Below are 26,448 nucleotides of genomic sequence, written 5' to 3'. Positions count from 1 at the left end.
TGAAATAGAAAAGTGTGTTACCCACTTATTAAGTTGTTTTCTGATCTAGTACAAATTCATAGCCCTTTAGTAATTTTAATCAGTTTTTAAAGTTGTATTGGGGTGCCTGAGTGGCTAAGTCAGTTAAGCGTCTGACTCATGATTTCCACTCAGGTCGTGATCTCAGGGACATAACATCAAGCCCCCTGTCTGACTCCGCACTGTCAAGATTTTCTTTCCCTTTCTCTTTGCCCCTCCCCTGCATCCCTCTCTCTCCCTTTCTTTCTCTCTCTCTCTCAAATAAATAATTTTTAAAAATCAGTTATTAAAATTATATATTTTTAAAGTTTTATGATGTATTTTTATTGAAGTATAGTTGGTGCATAATGTTGCATTAGTTTAGGTGTATAACATGGTGATTCAGCAAGTCTTTACATAGTGTTATGCTCACAACAGGTGTAGCCACCATCTGTCACCATACAATGCAATTACAGTACCATTGACTATATTCCCTTTATCCCTGTGACTTATTTCCATGATTAGAAGCCTGTGTCCAACTCCTTTTCACCCATTTTTCACATCCTCCCACCTTCCTCCCCTACTCTTGATATTCTTAAGTTTTGTTTTCTCTCCATTTTTCTTCATCAAAGCTGTTTGGGATTTTCAAAGAAACTCATTTAGGCTTTGTTAATTTTGTATAATTTTGTGTATAACAACACCATTCTGACTATAATTGATGATCAGTGTTCAGAGTTATAGTTATCACTGTGTTTTTAAAATTAAAGCAAGGATCTTATTACCCTTTTTATAGCTTTACTTTTGGGGGAACTAATTCCCTACAGTTGTTTATAGAATGCATAAGAGTTAAACTGATATTTGGCATATAGTGTGTAGTTCATTGTAGGCATTCAGTTAAATGTTTTGTTGTTGTTGTTGTTGTTGTTTTTATTTTACTTATTCATGAGAGACACAGAGAGAGAGGCAGAGATACAGGCAGAGGGAGAAGCAAGTTCCCTGCAGGGAGCTCAATGTGGGACTCAATCCCAGGACCCCAGGATCATGACCTGAGCCAAAGGCAGACGCTCAACCACTGAGCCCCCTGGGCATCCCTCAATAAATGTTTCCTGAGTAGCCATCTTTTGAGTGCCTTACATGCTAGATGCCAGAGGCCCACAAAAGATGAAAAACATTGTCCTTGCACTCGGAAAACTAATCTTTACATTTGCCCTTTAGCATATTATGATTAAAACAATAACAAAAACTTACATATCAGTGGTAGGTCCCGTATTTTGCTTATTACCCCTTCCTTACTCCCCTGACAGCCCACATACAAGTACCTACCATTTATTTACAAAATTACTTTTTTTTTATACAAAATAACTTCTTAACTAAACACTTATTGACTGCATGCTACACTTTAGGCCTTATGGAGTATAAAATGATGAATGAGGCATAATTCTTAGAATTCTGTAAAACAGACGTTATCACTATAAGGAATGCACAGTAAATTTTTCCAAAGCTGTTTGTTACTGAACTTGTCAGAGAATAACACACAAAAATGTGGGTTCTTATTCCTCCTTATTGTCAGAAAAGTGTACTCTCTAATCATATATAATACTTTCCACCTTTTTATCAAAGAGAACTAAATGCAATTTCTTATGCTTTTCCATGGAATGATCTCTAAAGGTAGAGAAGTAATTGATAGCCCCTCTTAGCAAAGTCTGTGAGAACATAGTCCAAAGGAACAAAGCTTTTAAAAATTTTAAAGTTAAATGTACTTGTTGGACTCTACTTTGTGTTACATTCAAGTTTAATATAAAATATTTCTCTTCATCCCCACATCTTTTGAGTAACATTGACATTCCAGGAATATGGACTGTGTTTATCATGTGGCCTCTCCTAGCCATGGCACAGCAACGTGTGAGGAGTTAAGTTTGAGCTTCTAACTACTTATGTAAGCTTTGTAACATACAAGATGTACTTTGACAAGAGGTATAGTTACATGGAAAAGGAGAAACCATTTTAACTAATTACCCAAGCCATATTTTTTGGATTAATTTAGATATTCTTCTTCAATTTTATTGAACGAGATAGGAAATAAATTGATAGAGCCTTTTAGGTTATATGTTGTCATCATAATGTCATTTGATTGTTATGAATTCCATTTAGCTCTAGAATAAAAACCCTGTAATATTGGTAGTGTTCTGTTTTTAGGCCAGTCTTCCCTCTCCTACCTTGTCTCTGTTGTGGTGGTGATGGGGTGAGGTATTCATTCAAGACCCCATGTGACTTGGCTATTCTCTAAAACTTACTTACTGCAAATTAACTCTTCCAGTTTGGGTAGGTTACTGATCTGTAGAATATTATATTACCGAGATTTTATGATAGCTAGAAGGATGTAGTACGTTTGAATACCAACACTTTGCTTCTAAAAATTTGAATATCTACTCTTTCTTGTAGGCTATAGAGAAACATCTTATTAAGAAGTCCCGAGGAGGTCTCACCTTTATTGGAGAATGGAAAAATGGGCACTTGGAAAAGAAGATGGGGCACTTGGCCTGTTTTGCTGGGGGAATGTTTGCACTGGGAGCAGATGGTTCCAGAATGGATAAAGCTGGTCATTATTTAGAGCTAGGGGCAGAAATTGCACGTACATGTCATGAGTCATATGACAGAACTGGTAAGAGTATTAATAACACTAACTACTTAGACTAAAAGAACCTCTAAGTTAAAAATATGTTTAGTAATTAGAAGGAAAATATATAGATATTTAAGATAGATTGCTCTGCATTAGAGTAAATAATAAGAGAGTAAATCATTTTCTTAACTTGAATTTTAATTCTGGAAATGTGTTCCTGTGTCATTTTTAAAAATTATTCTGAGTTTACTGATTTTGTTAATAAAGATTTTGAAGGAATTGTTTTAATGATGAAAGACAGGATGTTTGAGGATGTATGAGATGACATTATTTTAATATAGTAAGAATCCATTTTAGCCATTCATTTTAGCTTCTGTAAAACTACTTAAATGAACACAGAATTGACTGATTTAGGTTACTGCCTTCCATCTTCTCTTGTAAAAATAAGAATGACCAAAAGATAATAGTAGTTATATTGAATGTATAGTTGGTATCTAGGTAATTAGTAGTCTCTTAGCTCACCAATAATTTTTTAATTTGTGGTACCTGTCTCTTAAAAAGATCCTCTAATGTTTCTTTAGGCAAATATGTAATATTTCTGGGCTTCAGTGTCCTTACCCAGAAAATGAGATGGTTCTTAAGGATGAAAAAAATTGGTCCTCAGAGGTGAAAAATATTGTTTAATATATAAAGAATATATATATATATATATATATAGTCATATATAGACAAACAATGTATATTATTAAAATTTCATGGAGAGAGAAGGCCGTTAGGTTTTCTAAAAAGCCTGAAAAAGGATTGCGAAATACTGAAGTAGACCTTTCAAGATTTTTTTCTGGTTAGAAATATGTTTCTATATGGAATAATGGAAAATGAGTTCCCAGAAGGACTAAAAATTAGGAAGTTTCTTTTTGTGATTTTGGAAGTTGAATTGTTGCTAATATGAAATAACTGAATTTCCATTTTAGGATTATTTGCCATCAGGTACCATGACACAGATATGACCAGCTTAAAATTTATCCTAGTTCATCTAAGTTCATAAATCTGTCAGGTTATTTTTATATAATAAGGAATTGAACTTATGATGAAATTGACCTTTCAGGTCCCTCAGTAACTAAGGGATTCCATTTCTTGATAAAATACAACTAAGAAGATGTTATTTTAGAGTTAGCATATAGTATGTATAAAGTTGGTGATCTAATTATAAGTAGAAGCTAAATTATATTATCATGGTGACTATATAGAGTATCAAATATATATTTAAAATGCAGCCAAAATTAGTAAAACCTTGAGGATCAGAATGGATATTCAGAATGTGTACTAGGACCCATGATAATAAAACTTGTGATGCAGATTTTGGCCACAAATGAAATAATAGATGTAAAATTGTAGGATTTCATACAGCAGACATATTAAAAATATGATATACTGTTAGTATAATTAATTATTCACTCCATTAAACATGGAGCACCAGTGATGTGCCAAGCATTACGCTGGATGCTTACAGATGAAAGTGTTAATAGGAAATATCTCCTACTTTTGAGAAATACTTAGAATACCGGAGTTATGAGCAGACTCCTTGACTGTCACATTTCATAGAGACATTGCTGATACCGGTATGAAATACTGTGATACTGTAGAAAGGACATGTGGACTAGGATTAAAAAAAAATCCCATATTCCACTATTTATTATCTCTGAACCTTAGGCAAATCATTTAACTTGACTAAGTCTCTGGTCCTCCATCTGCAAAAAACTCATAATAATACCTATCCTGTCTTCCTCAGTATGTTGTTGTGAGCATAAGTGAAAGTTTAAACAATCCAGTCTGTGTTGCAGTTATACTGTTTCTGATGGTTACTCTCACATGGCAAGTCAGTGAACCTGTGACCCTCCTTGCCATGATATGTCCCAAAAGATTACCATTTGATTTGTGTCCTGTATTTTGAAGTCTTTCTCTTTAATCTCAGTTTAGATCCTCTAATCAAAAGGTACAATCCTAGTGTTGCTTCCGCCCCACTTGGTTATTATATCTTGTGTTTAGGTATAGCTGTGCTATAATTTTTTGGCCAGCTTGTTTAAAAATATCCATTCACTTTTTAGCAATTATTCCAGCTAAATTCATATGATGAGAACTTTGGAATTTCACTTTCATTTGTCACTGGAATTAGAATTAACATTAATAATCTTCATATATTTTACCTTATTGATGAACATGGCCTCATCATGGCCTAATTTAGCTAGGAATAATTTGTAGGAAATATTGCTGAATCTGTTCATGAAACGAAGTAGTAACTCAGTGTACTTTTAGACATTATTGTATCTACATGGGAAGCTAGTTGATACCTTGTTTTAGTTTATTCTGAAGTATAATGCAGAATTGGAGCCAAACAAGGTCTTAGACTTCTAAAAGATAGTACTGGTCTTTTTCTGGGTTTCTAGATTTTTTTTTTTTTAAAGTATTGAACCTGAATAAAATAATGACTTATTTAATTTAATTTACTTCTTATTAAAGTTGCATAAGATTTTCCCTAGACCATGTGCTATTACATTTAGGGGAAATTTTAATGTTTAGATACATATAACTTATTCAATGGACAAAAGACACATTGGACATGGATTTTGGACCTACTTTAAGAGTTTCTACAAGTATTTTTTTCCTTAAAAGAAAGTTAATATGAGGGAAATAGTTTAAGTTCTTTCCTTACTGTTAGCTTATTGAAACTATAGTCAACTTGCCTGTCCCAGAATATTCCTTATGCTTTTTTATCTTTTGTTAAATTTCTTTTTGTTGACCTGAGTATGCTTATTTTTCCCATCTCTACAGATTCTACCTATATGGAGGACTCCTATGACTTGCAAATTAATTTATACTTTCTTTAAAATGTATCTTTTACTGTCTTATTATTGACCTTTGTCACATTTGATATTTTATTTTGATTTTTTTATTCGTGCATGTCTCTTTCCTTTGCCTACATTAAATGATTTTTGCATACTCTTAGAGTTCTTTTTACCTAGGCACTAAATTATTTATAGTTTCAACTCAATTTTTGCTTGTTGGATTAGTTTCCTTTTAGAAATGAAGTATCAAATGTAAATAGGAAATTTAAGATAGAAAATAGAAATTACAAGATAGATTAAGAAATTACTTTTTTACATTTCTTAAAGGAGCATCTATGAAATAATGCCCTCAGAAAAATGAAACCAGTAATTTGACCAACTTAATGGATGTAATTGGTATATAATTTAGGCTTGTGTATTTTTATTTACCAACTCTTCACAAAACATATATGTTCTCTTTTTGCTGTGTTTTATTTGTGAAGTTATGAATAACATTAAGTGAGATATAATTTTTAGTAGAAGTTTAAACTGTTAGTTCCATGCAGCCAATTTCTACTTCCAATTCAGGCAATATTATCTTTATAGAAGTTATTATCTAATTTTTTAATTTTTTTATTATCTAATTTAAAGATAGCCTTAAGATTAGCATTTGAGAACTCCCTATGATCACCTGGCACTCGTTCTTTGAGAAAGGAAAAACATAAGAAATTCAGATAAAATGACTTCTTGTACTTTTTCATTGGATTGCCATGATCTCAGTGCTTATGATGTTTGACTTCTATCATCACTTTAGAAGCATTTATTAAATGCCACATGCTATTTGGTCATGTGCTGACCTTGTCACTAAACTGGATAGAAGTTGTCTAACAAAAAATGTTGATGATTTGTTGGTTAATCCTAACCTCAACTCCCATTGAGGAGCTGGTCAAAGCTTTATGTGCACACAGTTTTGCGCCCAATTTCATAGCTTGCTTGGACAGAACATGGTCTTCTTCCAGAGCCTACGACAGACTTATGACCCTCAGGTTGAAAATCTTCTGCTTGGGTTCTGCTTTAGTTCTCAAAGACTTAGCAGTAAACTATTCTGGATCACATGTTTTGCTTTCAATAGGACTAGCTACCATTGGTGCAGTGTTTTTGATTTTATGTTTTTTCTTGGGGTTGGTAGTTGATGAGAAAGCCCTTATTTTCACATTTGTGTATGATTATTTAGAGCTTACGGTGTCTCCCTTGTAATGCTGAAATTTGGCTACAGCAACACATGTCTTGCCAACAACAATGCATGATTCTGTTTATGGTCTGTCAGCAGTATAGTTCTTATTTCACCTTTTCTGAGGAAATCTAAAAATGTCTGGAATTTTTTAAAAGAGGTTATAGACATTGAAACTATTTGCCACTAGTAAAAGGAAAGAAATATGGCAGCTGAGACTAGTAATTGTTTGTGAGTCCAACATCCCAGTGGAAGAGGACTTTATATTGACAGATCTGGGTACTCGGTGTGATTAGAAAGAGGTTATTAAAAAGACTTTCATATAGTGCTGTATTCTAGCCTGAATGGAAATCATATCATTCAAAAACTATTATGTAGTGTTGAAATATAGGTATAATGGCCCTATTTTATTCAAACTAATAAATGGGCAGTACTGATAATTCTTGGTGATGTAGTTTGAATCTCTTCTTGCTATATATACACAGAGGCTATAGGAGAAAAGAGTTTATTTTTACAACTGACTTAAATTTGAAAATATATTGCTTTTTATATACTCTAGGATGCTTAAAAAAAAGTGTATAATCCACACCTGAATCTAATTCAAGATCCTAGCTCTAAAATGTTTTCTTACATTTATGTGTTATATTAAAAGGACTTTAAAATTGTCCTGACTAAAAAAATAATTCTGCACAGTACAATTATCTGTCTCATTTTATTTTGGAACAAAACAGAATATGTAATGTGTTTATGTCTAGCTTTGCATTTGTTGCCAGAGGATTACTAGACTCTTGTCAGTATGGTTGGATTTAGCAGTATATTGATGTACATTATGTATGAGAAGTATTTCATGTCAGGATAATAAGAATATTTATAAGTCTATTATAAGAAAACCAAATGTGGATCTTTTAAAGTCACTGATTTTGCAAAACAGCAACAATAAATATAAAACAAAATTAACATAACTTTACATTATACCCCATTCTTTCAGGGAAAAAAGCAGCTCTGGTGAACAAACACAAATGGTTTATTATGCTCATTTGTTTCTTTTGTCATGTTACAGCATTAAAGCTGGGTCCTGAATCATTCAAGTTTGATGGTGCAGTAGAGGCTGTGGCAGTCCGGCAGGCTGAAAAGTATTACATTCTCCGTCCAGAAGTAATTGAAACCTATTGGTACCTATGGCGATTCACTCATGATCCAAGATATAGGCAATGGGGCTGGGAAGCAGCACTGGTAAATAAGCCAATATTTCTTATATGCAAGAGTATTAAATCAAGCCTTCCTGTAGTACCGTATGTCCTCATCCATGTTACCTCATGTTTAGTAATTATAGTGCTACTTTCATTTATCTGATGGAAAAACTCTGTTACTCAATTTAAATCTTTGCTTTTTTTTTTTTTTAAGATTTTATTTATTTATTTCAGAGAGAGGGGGACAGCATGACCAAGGGAGGGGCAGAGGGAGATGGAGAAGCAGAATCTCTGCTGAGCCTGGAGCACATACATCCCAGACTCAATTCCAGGACCAAGATCATGACCTGGGCTAAACTCAGACGTTCAACTAACTGAGCCACCCAGACACCCCTCAGTTTAAGTTACTTAAGCAGTAGAAGTAAACCTTAGAATCAGCTTAGTTCTTGGTTAAAATTACTTTCCTACTGGTGTTCACTCCTTTTTCTTCTTGAATAACTATAAGAAGTCATTTAAAAGGCATTATGGGTTTCAGTATGATTATACAGTTTCTGTACTTGCCAATTAAGGCTTAACCTCTGGGGGGAAAAACCCAACATTTTAAGACTGTCCAGACTCACAGCTTGGGTAGATTACCCACTATTCACTTCAGTTTGTGTTCTAAGTAGTTTCTTAGTGGACCATCATAAGAATCATTGAATTGTTAAAATTTTTCCAGATTGAAAGACTCTTTATTTACTTACCTATTTATGAGAATTGTTAATGGTTAGTAAAGAAGGCCAGTGGTTTATTCTTAAAATACTAGCCTTTCAGAGAACACTGTGGCTATCAGTACCTGGTGAGGAAGAAAAATATTAGTCTTCTCATGAAAGTATATCTTATTCCTGGGAGTGAATGTTTTATTCTTTGAGATATACTAATTATGATAAATAGCACTAATTATGATGAATATTCATATTCCAGTTGTTTAACTTAAGCTTGCAGGCTAGATAGAATGATGACATTCTAGGTTAAGATAAATAGTGTTAATAAATTGCTTGGGTAAGAATGTGCAGGATACATTTTAGGGCAGAATGTAGACCAGTTTATGTAGAAAGAAGGTTTCACAGTGGCAACCAGAGGGAGTGAAGTTTGGAACCATTAGGTAGATGATCTTACATGCCAGATCATGGGGTGTGTACTTTACTCAGTGGTTCAAGAATAACTCCGCACACACAAATACACAAATAGATACCTCTCTGAGTTACTGCATAAGTGTTTCTCATACAGGAGGTGGATATAGAAAGTCTTTAGCCTGTCAAAAAAGCCTGTCACATCATCATTTTCCTTACCATCTCCTGCTCACCAAGACTCCCTAACCTGAAGAGTGCATTCTAGGACTACTAAAGGTTTTTCTAAGGGAAAAGAGCCACTGAAGACTTTTTAGTGGAAGTAACCAAGCAAAGGCTTCGATTATAAGCTGCAGATTGCTGGGTTTTGGAGGCCGCTACCAGTGATGTAGAAATAGTTTGATAAAGATTTGAACTATGGTGAGGACACTTCTATGTCATTTGTCATTCAGACCTAGATAGTCCTTGTGGAGTTTAACAAAAAGAGAATGTTAATGGAAGCAAAGTGGTTACATAGAACAGAAATAGATGCTGTCATTTGTTGAGGCTGCCTTCCCTGGCCTCTTGGTTCCAGAAATGGGAATATAACTGCTAGTGAACTTCTCTTTGCAGGGACCTGCCATGGTGACTGTTGTCACAGTGGTTCAGGGATAGGACACACACACACTTCGTTTGGTTGGTAGCAGTGGCTAGCCAATGCTATGTACATTAAGCAGTATTTTATATACAAGATATAGGTAAAGTAACCCTGCAATAGATCTGAATTGAATGTCCCCTTATATTTAATGATTCTTATTCAGAGGAATAAGGAAAATATGTCTGAATCATGTGGTGCAGCAGGGTGAGGATTGGTGACGGAAAAATGTCCTCTCAGTGAGAAATACTGTGGGATAATCCATCCTTTTCCTAAGGTTCTTTTTTTCCTGTGCACCTTCTTAAAGTATGACCCTACTCTATTAAAAAGAGGTTTCACAAGCTCAGGCTTTAACCTAAATCTGTCCTGAATAACAGATGTTAGATTTTTGTTTCTATAATGTAGATACACAGTCTCAGAGTATAAAGAACAAGTTGGGCTCCATGCTAGGTGTGGAGTCTAAAAAACAAAACAAACAAAACAAAAAACTTAAAAAAATCTACAAAGAACATAAACTGGAATAATTATACTTTAAAGTCAAATTTCAGAAGTATGCCATGATGAGGGGAAGGCGGAGACAAAAGAGGAAGACTCACATCTTAAATAAAAGTGACTTTCTTGTCTATCGCTGTTGGGTGTGAAGAAGGTGAAGGGAAGACAAGCTGAAACAGAAGAACAGTATCTTGTATGTCTTCCGTAGCTTAGGTATTCCCTTCGCATATATATTTGCATGAAAACTTGCCTTCAAGAAATGACTCTAAATGGCTTAAAAATCAGTCATGCCTCCCTACTATTTTCTCAGTATCCTTAAACTACTCTGATAGTTTCCTGGTAGTGAAGACATATAATCATTGCACAGAACATGACATTTAACAACTCTTGAATTCAAAATATGTTTAAAATATTTAGATAGAGAAGGGTGCCTGGGTGGCTCAGTGGGTTGAGCAGCCGACTCTTGATTTCAGTTCAGGTCATGATCTTAGGGTCCTGAGATTGAGCCGTGTGTGAGGCTCCACGCTCAGCAAGGAGTCACTCCCTCTCTCTGTTCCTTCCTCTGTGTACACACATGCACATGTGCTTTCTCTTTCTCTGTCACTCTCAAATAAGTAAATCTTTAGAAAAAATTTAGAGAAAAGTACCAATCTCTTTGGTAAGAAGATTTTTAAAACCCAGCTATAGTAAAAATGGAACTATATAAAACTGAACAGCTTGATTAAATAAAAACTTTCTGTGTTAATTAGCTTTTCGTTAGGAGGAAGACCAGAAGAGTAAAAAAGATAGCAAGATTAGGAACAAGAAGCCATGGCAGTAATGATTAAATAAATGATTAAATACCTTCATTAGACAGTATCTCAGGATTAGGTAGCCTAGAGAAAAAAATTACGTGTGATTCAACTTCTTGCGAATGGCTTAATTTTGGAGTGTGATATGCCTGCATAAGCAGGGTATTTGCTTACTTTGAATTAAAAACAGAGTTTTGAATGGGTTCCATTTGATTCAGTATTTTTATTTAGACATGTTCAAATTTGCAAGAACAGATATAAATTAAGAATTTTAGCTCCCACTTGGGAAGGAGAGCACAGTAGTTAATAATAATGTGGAGCAAATGACTCTTGGCCTTAGTTTTCCCATCTGAGAAATAGAGACTATTAAGACAACCTCATGGGTTGTTGGGAGATTTAAACATTGATACATGTGAAGCCCTTAGAAGAGCCTCCAGCACATAGCAAAGACTTCATAATGGGTAGCTCTTAATATTGTAATTATTATTGTAGTAGGTATGTGGTGGGTACTTCCTGCCAGATGGTACCACCTGTAATGCCTAAGTCCTGGAATTGTAATACATTGTCTATCATACAGTATGTTTGTAGTAAATATTACTTCATTATTATTACTAAGGAAAGCACCTAGGTAATGTTTTTTTTAAAAGCATGTTTTGAATTTTTTATCCTTAGAATTGAAAAGATTGCCTTTAAAATTTAATTCAAACTGACCTCCCCTGATTTGTCAAAATTAATGAGACTTTATTGTGCCAAATAAGTCTCTAAATCAGCATAAATAGCCTAAATTTGACTTTCCCAAGTGAGAAAAATGTAGGATGTTTTTTAAAAGAGTAAAGAATTTGGGAGAGGAGAAAGTTCCACAGAAAACAGGATACCTCAGTTAATTTTTCCAGTGTGAGAATATTTCCATTTGATAATAAATCTTACTCTTAACCTGTCAAATTCTCAGATCTATGTGAACTTCTGACTGATTCCTTTTTTTTTTTTTTTTTTTTGATTCCTTAATTTATCCTTCAAAACTTGAAATTCATTGGCATTGATTCCTTTGTCTGATCTCTTTCATAGGCTATTGAAAAGTATTGCCGAGTAAGTGGTGGATTTTCTGGGGTGAAGGATGTGTATTCCTCTACTCCTACACATGATGATGTACAGCAGAGCTTCTTTCTTGCTGAAACATTAAAGTAAGTAGATGCATTTAAAAATTTTTATTGTAGGCTGGTTTTGCTGTATGATCACTACAATGATGAATTATGACTATGTAATATGTTACACCAGATTTTATTACAAATATCTTTTTATGTAATTGGGTCTTAAATTTTTAACTGCATCTCAAGAAGAAGGACCTTAACCATGAGGTAGATTATTTTGTCAAATAAGAGTTTAGTACCTTTGTTCTTGGCTCTGGGGTGTGCATTAGAATCTCCTGGGAGACTCCTAAATACATAGATCACTGGGCCATCAGAGAGTTTCTGATTCGGCAGGTCTAGGGTGAAACCTAAGAATTTGCATTTCTGACAAACTCTCAGCAAATACTGGTGATTCCGGTCCTGGGACCATACCTGAACTCCCTGCTCTAGCTAATGAAATGAGTTCCGAATAATCATGGAGTTTTGATGGTACTACAGGGTATGTGACCATAGTCATCTACTCTCCCTGTGAGATTTCCTATAAAGATACATATAAAAGGAAGAGTGGAAAGACAGCTATTATTTGAGCTTATACTCAGAACTCCAGGCAGAGCTCTGTAAACTGTCCTGGAAGAAGGTAGTGACCTGAAATGTGTCCTCTTCCATAAGGATGTACAAAGTAAATATCTTTCGATACTTTCTCTTAAATTTCATATTTTTATTTCCTGTCTATACCTAAATGCCTCATAAACCATTCCTTCATTTGTTCAAAAAAAAGTTTATTTCCAGGAATTGTTCAGGTTACTTGGGGGACATATCCGTAGATAAAAAAAGCCAAAACCCCTACTCTCTTGCAGTCCATATTCTAGTATACTCATAACTTACATCTTGGGACATTAAAATTGAAATGTATGTATCTCAAACTAGGTTTGTTAACCTAAATGACTATCTTATTCCAGTTTTTCTTTTATATTATCCCTAGTACTCTTTCCATCTTTTCAGCTTCCATTATAAAGTTATTTCTTTTTTCTTAATATATCACTAAGTCTTTATGATTCCTGTTACACTCTTTCTTTATTTTGCCCCCTCCTTTCTGTATCTGTGACTGACCCTAACCCAGGCCTTTTGTTGCTGCTCATGGTTTAGAACAACTGCTTGGTAGTTAGTCCCAGGACTCTGGTCACCCCTTACCCCTTGTTGGACTCGTCCTGTGTGGTTAGGCTAAGATCATGTGAGACAGTGCTGGGCGCAGAGGTAAGACCATAGCAGCTTGAGTTACACCCTAGCTAGACGAGCATGGCAAAACAAGACTTTTTTGCCTTCAGTTTTCATATTCGTAAACTGTGGAATTTGACCCAAATTATGTAATATCTCTTGCTTTTTTTAGACCAGGAAAACTGTAAGGCTAGCGCAATGAATGTTTATGTATCCTTCACCTAAATTCACCAATTGTCAATTTCTACCACAGTCCTCTGCCTCTGTGTATATATGTCTGCATATATATATACACATACACACAGGGTGAAACCTAACATACACACAGTTTTATTGTTTTGAAAAAAATTAGTTTGTTTATGCACTGTAATTTGAGAGTTACCAGCATTCTGATACTTAAGAGAAAGGGGAATAATCCTACATAACCACAGTCCAGTTATCACATTTGTGAAACTTAACATTCATATAATATTGTTGTTTAATATATAACCTACTTTTAGATTTCTCCGTTCTTTTTTTTTTTTTTTAATTTTTTTTTTATTTATTTATGATAGTCACAGAGAGAGAGAGGCAGAGACACAGGCAGAGGGAGAAGCAGGCTTCATGCACTGGGAGCCCGATGTGGGATTCGATCCCGGGTCTCCAGGATCCCGCCCTGGGCCAAAGGCAGGCGCCAAACCGCTGCGCCACCCAGGGATCCCAGATTTCTCAGTTCTAGTAATGTACCTACAACTATTTATTTTTAATTCTAGTCTAGGATCCAATAAAGGATCATTGTTGCGTTTGGATGTTATATTTCTTTAGTTTTTTTATAAGCTAGAGCAAAGTGTTCTTGTTTTGCTTACATGGCTTATGATATTGACATAAGTATTCAGGCTAGTTACTCTGGAGAATGTTTCTCAGTTTAGATATTTGTGATTGTTTCCTCATGATTGGTTTTAGGTTAAGGATTTTTGGTATGATTCTTGTATAGATGATGTGTCCTCATTGCATCTTCTAAAGAGGTTAGCCCATTACTGGTGACTCTAAGTTTGATCATAAGGTTAGATTTGATTACAAGGTCATGTAAAGAATCTAATTTCTTTTTGTAAGTAATAAGTGATCTGTGGAGTGATAACTCCCAGACTGGGTGAATATCATTTTTCCAACTGTCTTTCATCCAGTATTGTTAGCATCTTGCTCAATGAACTATTATTGTAGTAGTGGTAAAATGCTATTTTGAGTCTTCTTCTAGTCTGAAAAAGAAATTACTTTATTTTCAACATTTATTATAACCATTTTCTTCATGTCAGTCTCCTGCTCAAAAAGCTGCAGTGAACTATTAGACAAAGCACATAAAAATGCCCTTTTTATAAGTCAAAAAGCGTTGAACGCTGGCAATTTTACATGGTTCACCCTAGTACATAATGGCAGTTGTCCTCAAACAGTGATGTTATAGAAGATGCCAAACTCTTTCTTTCTCTTATTCTTTATAAAAACTAATGGCATGATATAGAATGTATTTGAGTCAAAGACATTTCTGTGAAGACTAATATAGGTTTATATTTCTCTTACTATTAAGATAAAACTACAGGGGAATGAAGAGTAGTATGACTTCACAGATTTTTCTCAAAAACCAATTAATTTAAACAGGCCTTTATGAGAATCTAAGTTAACTTTTAACTGAAGATTGTATATTCTATCAAGTGGTTCAGATTTATTATTAATTTGTTAAAGGGCAATAATCTATTAGTTTTTAGCTCCAGAGATGGTAACTGATTAGCTTGGCATTAGCAAAGTTAAATGTAAAAACCCGTGTTCTTGTCCTAGTTGAGGCGCCATTTAACATTTTACATATTATTGGGATGCTGTACTGTAGGTGTACTTATAGCTAGATGTTGTTCTCCAGAAGATACTGTGTCCTCTGTTCCTTTTGTTTCCCTGAGTAGCTGCTAATTTGATTATTGCTAAAGCATGTATACTGATGCCATGATAAAAACTATGAAATGAGTAAGGTCAGAGATAGATTCCTTCAAAGCCTCTTTCCTTAAAACTCTTAATTCTAGTAGAGGAAATAAAACATACAGATTTGCAAAAAAAAAAAAAATGTTATACATAGTAAGTGTATGAGAAGATGTTAATACAGGTGAGCAAGTTTTCTGGAGGAGGAAGAGTTTACTTAACCTAGAAAACATAAAGGAAGACTTCATGGAAGTGGTGGCATTTAAACCAGACTTGAAGGCAAGATGGGGGTAGAGTAGGGTGAATCAGTATTTGGGGAATAGCTCTAAGGCAGACAATGAAATATTAAGGATGAGATACAAGCACTCTTTAGTTCATTGGCAAGTGCTAGTATCTTACTAGATCTAGAGCAGTTCAGAAAGAAGGAAGAGTACGAGATAACAGTAAAGTTTTCAGTGTGGGTAACTGTAAGGACTAGGACACCAAGTTGCAAGAAGAAATAGATTTTCAGAAAAGATAATGAGTTACTTTTGACATATGTTCCCAAGAGGCATTTGAAAATATAGATCTGGAGCTCAAAATACAAGTTCAGGAAGATTTTTGAGGATGAGCAGAAAAGAAAGCATGCATCTGATCCTTTGAAGATGCCTACATTTAACAAAGGAGGCGTTCGAGGTTAGCTTGGCAGAGTGAACACTTGTATTTATCCTCCACTCTCTCTTGAAAGCCATTAAAATGATTATAGAGGGCTAAGAAGGTGTAAAGGACAAAGACGAAAGAAACGAGAAAGAAATGAACAGCAGATGGAGATGTCAGCACATTGGAGATGTCAGCACATTTTTAGAAGATGGAAGACAGAGCTAAGCACCTGCATGGGGAGAGGCTAACTGAAAGAAACTGGGGAATGCTTCAGAACCTTGGAGAGACTCAGTAGGGTACCTGGTAGGATGGAGAACTGTAGAACTTCTGACTAAGTTTATACAAGGAGTGGCTATATACCCCTGCCTCATCTCTACTGTGAATGAAACTTGAAATTTCTTGTCTGAAGAGGTCAAATCAAGGAGGCTGTGGATTGAGGGATACCAGGTGCAGCTGAAAGAACTCAGGATATTGGAGCATTCCTTTCTAGGAAATGGGTCAGCATATAAGAAGAAAAACTAGAGATACAGTTATGTGAGATTCCCTCAGCAAAATGACCACATCCCCCTATCCCCCAGTGGTGCAGCCATCAGTGAATGCCAACATACCTACATTTTCTAATATGCATTAGGGACCTCACTTTTAAATATTAATGGGTGGTATTGACTTAGAAATACATAACAAACTAGACGTTTATGTATGTGTAAAATTTATTTAAAAAACAAAATATGAATACAACAAGGTAACTCAAGAAAATATCCCAGCACTGAAGGATATGAGTTTCCAGATTGAAAGCAGCTATCAAGATGCTAGCACAGTGGATGAAAACAGACCCATACCAAGGCACAGTGCCGTATTCAGAACCCTTGGGGTAAAGGGAGGACCTAACAGCCTCCAAAGAGAGGGGAGTAAAAGCCTTGGGAAAATGATCTGACATTAGGATGGCTTCAGACTCTTCCAGAGCAACAGTAAACTTGGAAGCAGTGAAGCAGTATCTTCAAAATTTTGAGAGAAAATTGATTCCAACATAGCATTACAAATTTTTAGTCATACAAGGTCTCAAAAGTCTACTTTCTAAGTTAATGTCTTGGAGGATATATGCTAACAAAACAGTATAAACCAAACAGAAGACCTGGAATGTATGGAATAAGTGAAAGGAAGATCAAGAAGGTTATGAATCTAGATTGAGTGTGACAGAAGGCTCTGAAGAGGTTTTTCTCAAGATTAAATTTATAGAATGTTCCTATCTGAATATTTTGAAAGGAGATTTCGACAAAGATTTTGGAATATTAGTAGTAATAAATATAACACAATCTGCTTTTTTTAGGTGAAGGGAGGAATTATGTAAGAAAGGGAAAAGCTAAGGGGAATTTCAGTGAAGGGAAGTTGCTTAACTTGAAGCCTTTTGTTTGGGATCTGGATTGTTTTACAAAATAGGTAAATAATACCACCGTGCCACATTTGTCCAGTTGCAAGAAAGAGAAATATGTTCTTTGATAATGGATGTTTTCTCCAAGAATCATCTTTTCATTGGTTTTTATTGTAATAGGAGCTGGTCCAAAGCCCCTTACACTACAAGAATTCCAAGATACGTATCTTTTTTTTTTTTTTTAAGATTTTATTTATTTATTCATGAGAGACACAGAGAGAGAGAGGCAGAGACACAGGCAGAGGAGAAGCAGGCTCCATGTAGGGAGCCCGATGCCGGAATTGATCCCAGGACCCGGGGATCACGACCTGAGCCAAAGGAAAAGGCTCAAGCGCTGAGCCACCCGGGCGTCCAAGAGACATATCTGTACCTCTGTATCTACATCTGTTAACCTAGGTTTGATTTAGCTTTTATGTTGCATCCTTTTTTGAAGGTCTGATAAATTGAGAAAAGTGTACATATTGAAGAAAATTTCTCTATGTTTTTCTGAGTTCGTGTATTTTCGCTATAAGAAATCACAGGTTAATTGGAATCATAGTCCTCTTAAGTTTGTTATTGAAAGAGAAACACCATAAAGACCAAGTTTACCACCACAACTTGTCTGCTTTCACTGGCAAAATCTCTGGAGCAGAAACTGTATTTTTGTGTGTCTTTGTGTGAATCTTGCTTTACTCCTTTCCTAGCTCTTAAAATTCAAACTTTGAATATAATAGCAAAATTCTGGAAAACTATGTAAGAATATGTCAAGGTTCTTAGTCAAAGCTATGGAAAAAGTTTTATTACAAGGGTGTTTATTACCATTATAAAAATAATTATTACAAAAAAATAATTATTACATGCTCAATAATAGTTGAATGATTAAATAAATTATGACACTTCCACAGTATAGATATTATGGAGTCACTAGTAGTTACGGACTCTTCATAATATCAAGTAGGCTATTGTGTGCATGTATATGTGTGTGTAAAATAAAACATGTAAATAAACATCTTCATGTGTATTTCAGCATCAAAAACATTCTGTTTTTATTTTTGTAATCAGAAAAAGTCTTTTTAAAATAAATTAAACTGCAACCATATTTTCCTGTGTTAGATTTAGTTGCTGTTTTTATGCCTAGAATCTAAAGGAAGATTTTTGAGCTGCAAGAAAATTTAGAGGTCATTCAGTCCAACAAAAACTGCCAACAATCCATTTCTTCCTCCTACACACATTCCCAGTGCTAAAAGTCTCTTTACAACATACAGAGTATTTTGTCATAGAGTCTTGTCTTAATCTTTTCAGTTGATGGGCAGCTTGCTGCCTCAAAAGGCCAACCCATGCCACTGTTCAAAAGCTTTTTGTTAGAAAAACCTTGTTTTCAGTTAAAATCTGCTTCACTGTGAGTTCCATTCAGTGATCCATGTTTTGCTCTTTGGAAATGTACAGTCTTCTGCATATATGTTCACTAAAAATACTTGTATTTGCCAGGCTAAACACTGCAAGTTTGTGTACTCTTTCTTTCTATGAAAGCAGTCTGCTTGCCTTCTCTGGGGATGAGGGCTTGGTTTTCTAGACTGAACATTATGTTTAACATGTGGTTAAACCAGTGCAGGTTACCAGTCCTTACTTTGATCATTATATTTGCATCAGTGAAAATAAAACTGTATTCTATTTTCTGCTAACCCTGTCAATATAGCTTGAAATTTTGCTGTAGATCTTTTGGGAAGGAGGGGCATGAACTAATAGGATAATTATTTTCTCTCATACTTGTTATGATGAATTTTTCTGAGATTTATTTCATTTATCTTTACCCTTATTGCACTTTGTTAGACTTAATGTATTCTAATTTGTTGAAATTTTTTTAACTCTTGAGTTTTTCATTTAATGTTTTAGATATTCTAGCTTTGTGTCATTCACGGATTTAATCAATGTGCCTTCTCTATATGTACCCAATTAATCATATGATACAAACATCTAACCATGAATTCTCAGCCAGTACATATTTATCTCTTTCCCTTAGAAGCTGTGTGACTTTGGACAAGTTAACTGAATTTTCTGCTTCAGTTTTTTCATATGTAAAAAGGGAATTAATAATAGTATCACCTGAAAGAGTTGTTATGGAGATTAATATAGTGAAGCATTTAGAATTTTATCTGGCACAAAATACAACACAGCAGGTGGAAAATCGCTGTAGGACAGTAGGGCTAGCAGCCAGGGAACAAAGCTAGATTATGAAGCAAAGGAGAACAAGGACAGGCTGGAACTCAAAAGGACAAGTGATCCCATATCTGTGTCTCACTGCCTCCAACTTTGATAAGCAGCTAATTTGCAGAAGAAGCTGGCACCTGTTGCCATGGGGCCATCCATGCCTGGCTTAGGAATTGGAAAAATTGCTAAGGAACTCCACAGGAGCTGCAGGTGCTGAAGGTCTGGCCAGGCAGTCACTGGCAAGTGCGTAATGTTAATAGCATATGGCAGCACTACATTCCCCTGAAAGCATCGTGGGTGCTACTTTACTTCCGCCACCAAATCACCTGGGTGCATATGTTTTTGTAGCCAATCCCAACTTAGAACCATACAGAAATATTTCTGACAAATATCCTTCCAGCTCAGCTATGTTCGACAAAGTATACAATCACTGCAGGAGACAAGCCCTTCCAGACAATGAAAGAAATTATAAGTTACTTTATATCCTATAATATGCAATTTTGTACATAAAAGACCAAGGCTTAATGTGGCTGTTTTTAATATAGTTTATTTTTTAAATTATAAAAATAATGTGTGGAAATGGCAAAATGAATTAAATATTAACATGACTCAGAAAAGGTTTCTCTGTATTTCACATCCAGGCTTATGTCCCAGAAATAACTATTATACACACACACACACACACACACACACATATATGCATATATATACACACACACACATATATATATATATTTTTTGAAGTTCGATTGGCCAACATATGGTATAACACCCAGTGCTCATCCCGTCAAGTGCAGAGGTAACTATTATTAAACAGTTCTTGTTGTATCCTTTTAGAAGTTTTCTGGGTATAACCAAACATATAAAATATATATTTACAATGTACATCCTTTTAATAGCCTTTTTTCCCCTACTGTTCTGAGACTTGCTATTTCGTCTTACTCTTTATCTAGAAAAGGTTTCCATATGGACACATAAATCCAACGAGGAATATGTCATTTGTTTATAATCAGCAGCTTATTGTTAGATATAGAAGTTGGTTCTCATTTTTTGCAGTTATCAACAGTTCAGTGAGTACCCTTTTACATATATCTCTTCTCCCTGTATAAATACAAATATTGGCTAGATTCCTAGCAGAAAAATGGTTGGGTCAAGAGGCATGTGCATTTGACTTCACAAAACTTCTCACAGATATATAAAGCTCTGGAAGTTCAGGGGAAGAAAATGTTTTAGAAAATTAGCTAGTCAGAAATGTTAGAATCAAGAGAATATTCTGAGAACAAAATATTTAGATAGTACTTGATAGGTGAAGTAAGATTTGAATGAGCAGGCTTTTTAAAAGTCAGTCTTAAATTATTTTATATTTTTAAGTGATTCAGAATAAACTCAGACAGAATAAGCCACTTAAATTTTTTTCTGTAGGTTAAGAACACAGATAAAAGCAATGAGAGAGGTTCTTAGGACATTAGTGGGGATGAAAGTGTTAGCATTTGCTCACCTTTTCAAACTATCGTTTCCTGGGATCCTTAATTGTACCTCTTTATTCTGTGTGTCTGAACCTCTTTGTCCTTATCTACTAAGTAAATGGTGATCAAATAGAGAAATGATACAGTGTAAGTGTAGTATATGAAATAATTCATCCAACAGATAGTAAAGTGTCTCATATGTGCCTTCGCTGTTTTATGTGATAGGAATACATCAGTGAATATAATAGAGAACAGTCTTGACGTCAAGGAACTTACAGATTGCGTTCCTACACTCCTTAACTTACAATTGCTGTATTTTTTGAGAGCCTGCCCATAAAAATAGGCCCCATGTGTGTATATCATCTGTACTTATCATTATCTTCTCCCCTTGCCCTGCTCTGTTTTTTTCAGCACTATTACCACCTGATACTTAATGTTTGTCTTTTATCTGTCTCTCCCAGTAAGTAGAATGCAAGCGCATAATTGTGGGAACTTTTCCTTTTAACTCCTCTCACCTCCCTAGCACCCAGCACACAGTGTATGAGGCACTCAATAAATACGTGTTATGTAAGGAAAAAGTTGGCTATTTGCCTCTGTACGCTGATGCTCTTAAGTAGTAGTTTGTTTTTCAGCTTTATTGAGATCTAATTGACGTACAACATTGTGTAAGTGTAAGGTGTGCAGTGTGATTATTTAATACATTTGTATATTGCTATATGGTTCCCACCTGCAGTGTTAGCTAACACCTCCATCATGTCACACTTAGCATTTCTTTTTTGTTATAAGAGCATTTAAGAGCTCTCTTAGCAGCTTTCAAGTATATAATACAGCATTGTTAACTGTAATCATAATGCTGTATATTAGATCCCCAGAACTTATTTCTAACTGGAAGTTTGTACCCTTTGACTACATCTCCGCAGTCCCCCAACCCCACTCCTCAGACCCTTGTAATCCCCATTCTACTCTGTTTCTATATGAGTATGGCCTTTGAAGATTCCACATATGGATATCATACAGTCTTTGTCCTTTCTTGTCTGACTTATCTCAGTATAATGCTGTCAAGATCCATCCATGTTGCAAATGGAAGGATTTCCTTTTTTCTCATGGCTGAATAGTATTCCTGTGTGTGTGTGTGTGTGTGTGTGTGTGTGTAGACACCATATCTTCTTTATCCATTCATCTGTTGGAGGACAGTTAGGTTGCTTCCATATCTTGGCTATTGTGAAGCTTAGCTAATGGTGCAGTAAACATGGGCATACACATATCCCTTCGAGATCCTGTTTTCATTTTCTGTGGATATATACCCATAGGATTGCTGGATCATACACCAGTTCTATTTTTAATTTTTTGAGGAACCTCCATGCTGTTTTCCATAGTGGCTGCACCAGTTTGCATTCCCTCCCAACAGTGCTCAGTGTTACCTTATTGTCCACATTTCTGCCACTGCTGCCTCTTCTTTTTTTGTGATAGCCATTTTAACAGGTGTGAGTTGATATTATTGTGGTTTTGATTTGCATTTCGCTGATAATTAGTGATGTTGAACATCTGCCTGTGCCTCTTGGTCATTTGTATGTCTTTTGGGGGAAAATATCTATTTAGTTGGTCTCCCCACTTTTTAATTGAACTAATTTTCGTTATTGAGTTGTAAGAGTTATTTATATATTTCCTGTGTTAACCCCTTATATATGGTTTGCAGATATTTTCTCTGATTCTGTAGGTTGTCTTCCATTTTTTATTGTTTGTTTTGCTGTGCAGAGCCTTTAATTTGATGTGGTTCCACATGTTTATTTTTGCCTTTGTTGTATGTGCTTTTGGTGTCATAACCACAAAATCATTGCCAAGACACATGTCAAGGAGCTCTTTCTCTGTTTTCTTCCAGGAGTTTTGCAGTTTCAGGTCTTAAGTAGTTTTTAATCGTATTGTTTTGTCATTTCTTAAGTTTTTATTTGAGTAATCTCCACCCAATGTGGAGCTCGAATTCATGAACCCGAGATCAAGAGTCTCATGTTCTTCCAACTGAGCCAGCCAGGTGCCCCTTAATTGTATTTTTTAAGGCATTCTTTGATCATCCTATATAAGATTTCAGATTGCTCCAGTTTCTCCCTATCATTTCTCCTTACTTTAACTTTTCTCCATAGCACCCAACTTCTAACATGCTATATAATTTCTATAGATATTCCCCATCTTAGAGTATAAACTCCATGAGGGCAGTGATTTTTGTATATTTTAGTTACTATTGTATCTTCAGTATCTGTGGTGAGAACACACATACTTGCTTATTCAACTTTATTTGTTGAATAAAGGATTGAATTACTTGATTCCAGGAGAGACAGCTGAAAAACAGCAATTTTATAAGATATTTCAAAAATGGGAGCAGGAGAGAAAAGAGAATGACGGACCTATTTTATGTCTTAGTTGAGGCTCTGGGCTTGAACTCGGAACTCACTTTGTGCTAGAAGATCATTACCAGTGAATGAGTGAGAGAATTGATGAAGCAAGAAGAAAAGGCCCACAGCAAGATATGAAAAGTAGGGAGGTCAGGAGAGTGGATGTTTTCAGTAGAGTCACAGGTTCAGATGCCCACATGAGGGAGAGAAGCAGGAACAGTCCAAATTAACTAGTTTTAGAATCTAGGTAAAGTTGGTAAACGTAGCACAGTGATTCTTAAGCTTGAGCTCACATCAGAATCATCTGGAAAGCTTGTTAAAACACAAGATGGCCGTGCTCCATCATCAGAGTTTCTGATTAGTATGTCTTGAGTGGGGTCTAAGAATCTGCATTTGTAACAAGTTCCCAGGTGATGCTGATGCTACTGGTCCGGAGGATCACACTTTGAGGAACTGCTGACACCTGTGAGTCAATAGCCATGTATTAAAGAAGTTAGGGGTCAAGGGATTACCTGTGCTGCTGAGGGATAGCCAGTATACCATGAGGTCAGGTGGGCAAATCAATAGCTATCTTTATGCATTCCAGTCTCCTCAGGTAGTAACTGGAGGACCATGGTCTACATGATTTTTTAACACCTCTTAGGACTTACCACAGTGTCACAGTGCAGTCCAGATATTACACAGTAGGGACAGACTCATACACAGAGTGAATTTCACTGGCACTATTTAATAGAAGCATTTTGTCAGTTTCAAGCCTGTGTTAACTTTGAAATATCCTTACCTTTTTTTTTTCCTGCAGTAGAGGGAGCTATAGTCCAAACTGTATTTATTTAGCAGTAGCACCTAATAGGATTATTTTCCTTTAACATCTTTTTTGGTTAGTCTTTTTTTTTTTTAACTTTAAAAATCCACTTTAATGAAGTATTTTAAAGGTGCAGTTTATTGTCTTTGAGCAACTATGTAAGCCTGGGTAACTACCACCCATTACTATGGAACACTTTAATCCTAGTCTTGTGATTTCCACCCTACCCCCAAATACATAGCTGCTTTAAGTCACTACAGGTTGTCTGTCTAGAATTTCATATAATTGGAATCCTGCAGTATGCACTTATTTTTGTCTGCCTTTTTTAAAAAGATTTTATTTATTTAGTCATGAGTAACAGAGAGAGAGGCAGAGACATAGGCAGAGGGAGAAGCCGGCTTCCTGCGGGGAGCCCGATGCGAAACTTGATCCCAGGACCCCAGGATCACGACCTGAGTTGAAGGCAGACACTCAACCACTGAGCCACCCCGGTGCTCCTGTCTGCCATTTTCTAGATAATGTTTTTTAGATTAATCAGTGTTGTTACATGTGTCAGTAGTTCACTTTTTTTTCTTGGTAAGAAGGATCCTGTTGTATGGATATACCACGTTTTCTGTATCTGTTCTCTTTTTGATGCCATGAGTCATAGGCTTTAGAAGGGAATTGGGGAAGAAAGGAATTGTGCTCATTTACCATTTATTTGACTACATGTTTAAGCATCTTGTTCTTAATTTTTTCTTTCTAGGAAGTTTTTAATGTTTCCCTTAAAAGTAATGGTATCTGCTGTTATCAAATAAAATTCTAAATGTTGCTAATCTTGCTGCTGCTTAAAATAGAGATGGCATAGATGGAACCATAGCAGGCAAAATTTGTGGCAACAGTCTTCCTCTCAAAACTCAGTTATTGTTGCCTAAAGTTTGTTACTCAAATTTTGCTCTGACTTTTAAAAAAAATTCTAGTGAAAATTTCAGTTCTCCCTTCGCAAAGAATTTTACTGATCAAGTTTTTCTTGATATTTAGCTAGGTTTGCTAATTAGCCGTTCTTTCTAGAGGGGGTATTTTAGTATGATAAAGAAAACTAGTGATACATGAGGAGAGTATTAGACTTGTGATCAAGAAGTATACGAAAATGTTAATTATAGCATCTAGGAGGTAAGCGGGTATGGGTTTCACTGTAAAATTCTTTCAACATTTCTGAAGTTTGAAGGTTTTATAGTAAAATACTAGGGCAGGGAGGAGGAGAAAGCCAGTGAATTGTTGCCCAGGACAGATACTGTTACTGATGTTGCTACCCTGTCCTCCAGTAGTTCTGGTTCTCCTTTTTATAGGCCCTGTTATCTGCCTGTGCCTATAAAGTTATTCTCAGTAAAAGCAAATGAAAGCAAAGTTAGCCAGCTACTAGACTATTAAAGCTAATCCCCTAGTGAACAAGGTTTTGAAGTAGGTTCAAAGACAGTTCTGATAATGGTTTTGTCAGTAAAACATCAAGAGTAGTAGTACTTTTAAGTTTATAAGCAAAAGTGTCCAAGTAATGTATTTGGGAGAGAGGGAGGAATCAATGATATTACTGGGGTGAGGATTCTTAGCCAACGAAAAGACAGTTCAGGTGGGAAGACTGGAAAAAGAAAGCCACTATTCCCTTCCATTTATCTTTCATCTTTGATCTTGTCTGTAACTGGATCCTAAAGTTAACCTCCTGCCGTGAGAGAAGGAATACTTTTCCAACTGGATGAGAAAAGTGGCATTAAGTCTCCTGTTCTGTGCTGTTCTCTGCTCACTTAGCCCTGACAGCTGATTTGCAAACTAAGTCAAATCCATAAGTATTCATTAAGTAACTGCCCTCTTTTCAGAATTCTGCTATTTGGAAATTAAAGCGTATGAGGACTATAAGAAAACTAGACTGGCTAAAGAATATTCATTAGAAGTAAAGGGAGATAGGCTTCTAGAATCAAAATCAGGGAAACAGTATGGGTGAACATTGAAAACATTATGTTCAGTGAAATGAACCAGTCAGAAAAAGGACATACTGTTAGGATTCCACTTATATGAAGTACCTGTAACCAAGTTGATAAGAACAGAAAGTAGAAGGTGGTGCCCAGGCGCTGAGGGAAGGAGAAAGGGGAATTGTTGCTTTAAAGGGTGTAGAATTTCAGTTTTACAAGATGAAAGAGTTCAGGAATCTGTTTCACAGGTGTGAATATACCTAATAGTATTGTACTTAAAAATAGTTAAGATGGTAAATTTATTTCTTTTTTTTTTTTTAAGTGTAGTTGATACACAATGTTTTATTAGTTTCCGGTGTACAACATAATGATTCAACAACTCCATATATGCTATGCTTACCACAAGTATAGCTACCATCTGTCACC

General features: G+C 35.4%; 1 protein-coding gene across 1 annotated transcript in view; it reads left to right on the top strand.

The window, feature by feature from the left end:
• MAN1A2 (mannosidase alpha class 1A member 2) overlaps positions 1-26,448 on the top strand; it is a 182,208-nt gene that overhangs the window by 143,979 nt on the left and 11,781 nt on the right. Inside the window, exons 10-12 of the mRNA XM_072766782.1 lie at positions 2,440-2,659; positions 7,731-7,903; positions 11,952-12,067. Of these exons, the coding sequence (XP_072622883.1) occupies positions 2,440-2,659; positions 7,731-7,903; positions 11,952-12,067 (509 nt within the window). The remainder of the gene's footprint in view (positions 1-2,439; positions 2,660-7,730; positions 7,904-11,951; positions 12,068-26,448) is intronic.

This window comes from Vulpes vulpes, chromosome 8, assembly GCF_048418805.1.
Source record: "Vulpes vulpes isolate BD-2025 chromosome 8, VulVul3, whole genome shotgun sequence".
In the NCBI taxonomy this organism is placed as follows: domain Eukaryota; kingdom Metazoa; phylum Chordata; class Mammalia; order Carnivora; family Canidae; genus Vulpes; species Vulpes vulpes.
The sequence above is the reverse complement of the archived record's forward strand: the minus strand, read 5'-3'. Positions and strand labels throughout refer to the sequence as shown.